The following is a 7124-nucleotide window of genomic DNA, read 5'->3' as shown; positions in this document are numbered from 1 at the left end:
CTGTTATTGGTGTAAATGTTGAGTTTCTTGTTGCTTGTGAGATTTCATTACTGGAGATCTTAAGATACTATAGAAATGTTGAACAGCTATCTCGTCTCTGTATCTAACAAAATGGTAGGTGGTCTACATAGACTACTTGTCTACTTTAAGCACTATGATTTCCTGTCCCTCTTTGTCCCTTCCTCTTCAAACAATAGTGGCTCTTCTTTATTTACTACCCATCCTTCCCTTCCCTCTATGATGGTTGGGCAAATTGGTCTCTTCCTTTGCTTCATTTTATTAACCTTACTACCTCAGTTTATTATCTTAACCACCCTGGATTAGTTGGTTTCTTTTTCTCACACTTGCACCTTCCTTCCCAGTTTACTGGATTACAACTGAACATACTTGTATTTTTCTTGGTACCAAAGAAAAGATGGCTTGTCATTGTTCTCCTTTGGGATATCTTACAGCCCTGATATTTTCTAGTGGTCTCCTATCATGTCTGACTCTGCTTAGATTCCAGGCCCAAAGTCAGCCAGATGCTGCACCTGCTAAGACAATGATATATTTCCTTATAAACGTACCTGTACTTATTATTTAAATTTCTTTGCTTTTATCATAAGTTTAGAGAGATGGTAGAAAATTGTCATATGCAAAAACCAATCTTCTCAATCAAGTGCCTTCAAGCTATACTGAGAGTGTAAATGGCTAGAATGAGAAATGAGGTTCAGCGGACTTTAGGCTGAATAAAATAGACTGTTAAATAGATAAACTCTGATTTGCCACAGCTGTCTAGGAGACATTTTGGATTCTATCTAAAACCTCATATGCTGTACACGAATCTTTCTAGCCACAAAGTGTATTAATCTACAATTGAGGTATAACCTTCCTTACACAAAGCAGTGCTAAGACATAGTGTTGTGAAGTGATTAAGGCACTAGTCTAAGTGTAGGGAGACCCCCAGGTTCATGTCTATCATTTGTCATGGAAGCACACTGGATGACTTTGGCATACTCTTTCAGCTAAAGATACTTCATGGTTTTGTTCTTGTGGCAAAAAATGGAAACAGGGAGTGCAATATATATTATGAATTCTTGAAAGATGGTACTAACAAACAAGCATAATAAAGTTTCCTTTTCAAGAGAAAGAAAAGCTAAAGTTAATGACTATATCTAGTTACTTGAATGCTCAATATATTTTTAAAAGAGGCTCTAAACTAATCACCTTCAATCTATTTTTACTGCACTACACTGAGTATACAGCCACTAACATACAGCAACTAATTAATGTACATAGACTGGATTTGTGCAAACATACAAAATGGCTACTGGCTAGTGTATGTCATGCAAACTCAGCTCCAGATGTAATTTATCTTCTGAGAAAAAAAACTGAAACCTGGACTAGCATACACTTGTTGTTCACCAGTATTGTGTAAGCATATAGGATGGGTTTCCCAAGACATACTGATTCATACATGACCCAACCCTGTTTTAATTTAGTCTTGTAGGGCATGCAAATTTTAAAAGGAATATTGGGGAAAATCCAGTCCAATGCCAAGGCAGGAGAAGAAAAAAAAAATCAATGGAGGTTGGCTACAAGAAAACAAGATCTCAGTTTATTTGGTTTCCAGAAACTTCAATGACAGCAGCATGTTTCTGAGGTGGCTGACAAAATGGCTGCATGAGTGGATGGATCTTTGTAGGGTTCTGGGTTTTTTTTTTTTTGACATGCTCCAGGGGGCTGTGCAATCTAGTGAGCCTTGTGTCTTTTACTATTTCAATGGTGGTGGGTTAATCCTATTATGTCCTAAAGGTCATGTCCTATCGTTAGAATTTGGATTGTGGAATATACATTCTTAATCCCATCAGCTCCCACTTGAAGGTTATAGCTTGTGACTGAAAGTGTTTTATGAATAGATTGGCCCAGTCTTTCTGAATGGATACAAAGTTTGCATTCCTAAAGGTCAGGCTCTTCCAAGTTTTCTTACTCTGAAGCTGTTTTCCTATGACAAGGAATACTGGGGCTGCATTTTTCCTTTGTTAAGATTTTTCTCCATTTCTCCTTTGGGAAAATATTCTATCCTGACTCTTTTTAATATTAATAAAGAATATTTTAATATGGGGAAGGGAGGCCTTCCTACAGGAGTCAATGTTTACAGCATTGATTTTAAAATTGAAAAGTTAAACATATTTTAAAAGAATTGGGTGTATTTTCAGTATGATTTGCTTTTTTCAAGAGTGAGTTTCTCAGGTTTGGTTATTTTACAAATGCAATTTGATGCTCACAAAATTCGGTTTTTACATCCCCCACCAGATACCTGTACTTAAAATTGTGTCATTTTCCTTGATGGTGAAGGAGGACTTTTTACAAAAAGAGAAAAGAAAGGGAGTAAAAGAAGCATGCCATTTATGTTTTGTTGATTAAAAACAAAAGAGGGAAGCTTCCCGGGCTGCAATGAACCTTAAAAGTCAGAGGACAAGAAGTACCAGATGTAAACTTAGACTTAAACTTAAAAAGAGAGATCTTAACTAGAACTAAGAAGTTTGCTGACACTAAGAACAACTGATCAGTGGAACGGCTTGCCTCCAGAAGCTGTGGGTTGCCCCATCATTGCAGGTTTTCAAAGAAAAGACAGGACAACATTTGCCTGGAATGGCACAGGATCTCCTGCTTGAGCAGGCGGTTGGGATCAAGGTGCCTTCCAATTCTATTAATCTGCTATTCGAGGCCTGGCTAAACCCAACCCGCCTTGCCACGGCTGTTCATCCTCTCTAATAAGAAACCGAGCAGCGAGGGACTGGAAAAGAGGCGGACCTCACAAAGCGGCGATTCCGCACGAGTTTCTCCGAACAGTTAACAGTCCGTCGGTTCTTTCTTTTTTTTATTCCCCCTCTCATTTCCTATTGGTCGACGGAGAGCGCAGGGAGAACCGCCCCTTGGTGGCGATTGGCTGGGCTGGAGAGCAGGGTTCCCGGATGTTGAGACGTTACAGACGGGTATAAAGGGCTTGTGGAAGGCGGGAGAGGGTGCAGTTTTGAACTGGAGCCGTCGCAAAATAGCAGCGGCGGTTAATCGAAATACCGAAAAGTAGTCTTTCTTCGATCCGGCCTAAACGATTCTCTTCGTTTCTCCTCCCGCGGGCGGACGGACCCTCATTGAAGATGGTAAGATGCGGCTAAAAGAAAGAATTGGGAAGGAAGGAAGCGCGGGGGGTGGAGGGGGGAGGGAGCGGGCGCCCGGCTGAGCTGGCGGATTCTTCTCCCTCAAGGGCGCCCTTTTCAGAAGCGAGACAGCCGTTATGGGGGCCTTGTACGTATCCGTAAACTCCCAACAGAATTCATACTCGAAAGAATTGGGATGGGGGTGGGGGGAAAGCAAGGAGGGCGCGGTCACACCCGCGCGCGCACACACACATACACACACGGTGCACCCTACTGCGGTGGTCGAGCGTTTTATAGTTCTTGAGGCGCATGCGCTCATAGCCGGGCTAGGGAGGGCGGTGGGCGCGTGCGCGGCGGCTATTTCGGCGGGGGCGGGGGGGGGAGGAACGGGGACGTCCAGCGTGATTGTGGTCCACGCGCATGTCTCGTCTCCGCGCGCTTGGCGAGGCTCTCGATTTAAATTTCCGAGGATTCACAGCCGCGTGATTCGCATCTTGGGTCTTTTGCAAGGATGGTCGGTGCTAGAAAAGGGCTGCTTAGTTAGGGGGCTAGCGTTTTTCGTGTAAAAGTGATTTTCTTTCTTCCTCCTCAGGCTGGAGGAAAAGCTGGGAAGGACTCCGGAAAGACGAAAACCAAGACAGTATCCCGGTCACAGAGAGCCGGTTTACAGGTGGGTAGGCGCCTTAAGAGTTTAGGTCAGGGGTCTCCAACCTGGACAACTTTAAGTCTGGCTGGGGAATTCTGGGAGTTGAAGTCCTCCAGACTTAAAGTTGCCCAAGTTGGAGACCCCTGGTTTAGGTCATCTGTCTTTTACAGTCAATACATTTTGCATTTTCTGGAAAAGAGAGGAAGTTAAAATATTGACTAATCCTTTTAGAGCTTAACTAGTTGCTGTTTTTTTTTTTATTTAAAAAACTACATAGATTTGAAACAAGTATTTTGGTACAATTGAAAGTGGTATAAATACTGCATTTAGGTGTTGAGCTTTTTTTTCTTCTGTGCGTACAGTTTCCTGTTGGTCGTATTCACCGGCACCTGAAATCAAGGACAACAAGTCATGGACGTGTGGGGGCTACAGCTGCTGTGTATAGTGCTGCTATCTTAGAGTACCTCACAGCTGAGGTGAGAGTTGGTTGGGGTAAAAGCATTTTACATTATAGGATGTTGTATTTTATCTTTTTTCTCAAGTACTTACTAGATTTCAAGTATTTACTAGATTTCTTTCCTACTCAATTTTTGTGTTCCAAAAGACAAGCTATAGTTATCCTAGAGAAGTTTGCAAGCAATATAAAGCGATGCAAATAAAAACAAATAGTTTCAAAGGTCCCTAAGAATTTTTCTCTTAGCATAGCTGATATATCTTGAAGTAATAAAGGAAAAAATTCAGTGGGGAAAACAAAAAATAAATCCCAAATTGAAATACAAAAGAGGACTGAAAAACGCTATGGTATGTGAACTCCCAAAGTATAGCGCAGTAACTGAGCATAAGCTGTTGATGTTGGCTATTAAAATTCAGATGCAGTTTGTCTACCAATTTACAAATTGAAATAGAGACAGCAAGCACTCAAGATTATGATCTGTATAGTTGTATGATGATGGCTAACACTATCACTTTTGGACCTCACATTTTGGGTTTGTGCCAAATTGTTCACGATCAGCCAGTTTGCAGAACGAAAACTTTAAATGTTTTGGTTATGCAAAACTTTAGTTTAAAAAATACAAGATGGTAACTCTAGTATCAACAGCTCCCACTGCAACATATTCTCTGACCCTTCTGTTCCTGAACTTCTATTTCTTTCTGCAATCACTAACATCAGCTTTTCCCATTCTTTACTACCTGAAATAACTCTTGCCCAAAGCAAAGCAGCCATAGTTGGTTTGTGTTTGTGTGCGCACATAGAACAAAACACCCAAAATATATTTTTCAGTGTGGCATGCATTACCTGAAAATCACTGTTCCATAGGATGTTCTGCACGTTCATATGTTATGCTGTGGACCGATTGCCTTATTGCATTACCATAGCTCAAGGGGGAGTGTGCCACTCTCCAAGTTCTTTTCCAGCATTTCTGATATGTTCTAGGAAGATGGACTGTCAAGACATGATTTGTGGGGACCAGCTTCCTTAACCTCTCCATAGGTCATTGTACCCTCAATGAAGGCATGGTTGTTTGACATTTTAAATGGGATGCTCTTCTATTAGTGATTTGTCTTGTTTTCATCTCTATAAGGTTCTTGAGCTGGCAGGGAACGCATCTAAAGATTTGAAGGTAAAGCGAATTACTCCTCGTCATTTGCAGCTTGCAATAAGAGGTGATGAAGAACTGGATTCATTAATCAAAGCAACAATCGCTGGTGGAGGTATGTGCTAATTTTACTATTTTGTGGCATCTCTAGTTGGTGATGCTTTAATGATTTTGTGCTTCTGTCACCTGACTTGAATAAACCTTTCCTTTTTTTTTCTTTCAGGTGTAATTCCACATATTCATAAATCTCTCATTGGAAAAAAAGGTCAACAAAAAACAGTTTAAAGGATTACTTATTAGAACTTTCAAAAAGCTATGTTGTCCATTGTTAGTGGATTTCCAATGGACTTCATCTGTGAAATACAATTTTGCCTTTCTTTAATCTTGAAGATTGAGCCCATCAAGCTTTCTAACCAAAATTCTGCGTTGAAGTCTTAATCTTATTTAAGTGTTACATGGCTTCAGAGAAGCTATTGTCTGTAGTGGTTCTTGACTGTTTTAGATATGTTGGATTTTAATGGGATTGTTGACATTGTTGCTAATCTGTAATTTTTAATGCATTGAGTACATTTATTCAATTATACTATAAAATTTAAAACAGATTTGGACATCAGCATTGCTAATTAAATGAAATTATAAAAACTTGAATTATAAAGCTTTGATGTCACTCTTGTAGTTAAGAACAAAAAGTTCCAAAAGAGAAATATCAGCATTGTCTTATGTCTTTGTACAGAACCTTAAGTCTGGTGAAGGAGTTAAATGAATGGATTGCTTTAAGGCAGTATGTTTGAACCATTTTTAAGTTGCTGAAAATGTGTATGATTAGTTAGGTCAAGTTCTTGAAAGGTACTTTACAGTAAGCTATGTATTTATATTGTTTAACTATTTGGTCCCCATTTCATGGAAGCTGCTAATCTTACTGAGTGCTAACATGCATGCACTGTGCTAGCACACATATAGATTAAAACCCTTGCAAAACTGTTCCAAGACCAATCACTGCCAAAGGAATCACATTAAGCCATATGACATGGTTTTGGTTTAATGTGTAAAGCTAAGCATTGTGACTTGTATGCCACGTCTGACCTGGGGTACTGTTCATGCTGTGCCTTCTTGTGTTTAATCTTCAGTACTTGCAGCTGCATTGCTTCAGCTACCAGTTGAAATAAGCATTGTTTAGACAATTCCATCCAGTTCCCTGTATACTAAAATTGAAACTTCCAATTGAATTTAATATACTCAGCATAAGACTGTCCTCTCCCTTTCTTCACTCACCTAAAAATACATGCCTTAGAATGTATACTTTCAAAAAAACCTGACATTTCGTGACCTGAGTTTCCTGGGAAGAGGGACTATATTACTTGAATTTACTGTATTTCTGCCTTGTCAACCCTGTATGTCATAATAGATCATTAATTTGTTTACAGAAAAATGTACATTCTAAGTTTATTAAATTAAAACCAAATCATAAATCTTAAGTATTTCTATAGAGCATCAATTAGTTTAGATTAAGTTGCTGAAAGATTTTTAACCATGATGGTTGTATTGACCCCCAATTAATGAGTTGGAAAAATAAACAAGTATTACTTACCTGTTCTAGTGGGCATCATCTGTAATGTACAAATAAAGTTACTGAAAAATACTTTTGTGACCTTACTTGACAAAGAAGCAAACAGCTTTGATTTCAGCATACAGTACTGTAATGTGGGAAAGCACTGAGTTGCATGCAGTGAGTCGGGT

At 39.5% G+C, this 7124-nt stretch overlaps 1 protein-coding gene across 1 annotated transcript; it reads left to right on the top strand.

The window, feature by feature from the left end:
- Window positions 1-2915: 2915 nt before the first annotated feature.
- On the top strand, window positions 2916-7026 carry H2AZ1 (H2A.Z variant histone 1). The gene is made up of 5 exons (XM_034442167.3): window positions 2916-3146; window positions 3736-3813; window positions 4152-4265; window positions 5373-5502; window positions 5611-7026. Exons 1-5 carry the CDS (start codon window positions 3144-3146, stop codon window positions 5670-5672), a joined length of 387 nt encoding a protein of 128 aa, XP_034298058.1. The 5' UTR covers window positions 2916-3143; the 3' UTR covers window positions 5673-7026.
- The last annotated feature ends 98 nt before the right edge of the window (window positions 7027-7124 follow it).

This window comes from Pantherophis guttatus, chromosome 8, assembly GCF_059756535.1.
Source record: "Pantherophis guttatus breed Tessera chromosome 8, ASM5975653v1, whole genome shotgun sequence".
Classification (NCBI taxonomy): Eukaryota; Metazoa; Chordata; class Lepidosauria; order Squamata; family Colubridae; genus Pantherophis; species Pantherophis guttatus.
Note: the sequence above shows the minus strand (reverse complement) of the source record. Positions and strands in the feature narration are given on the sequence as shown.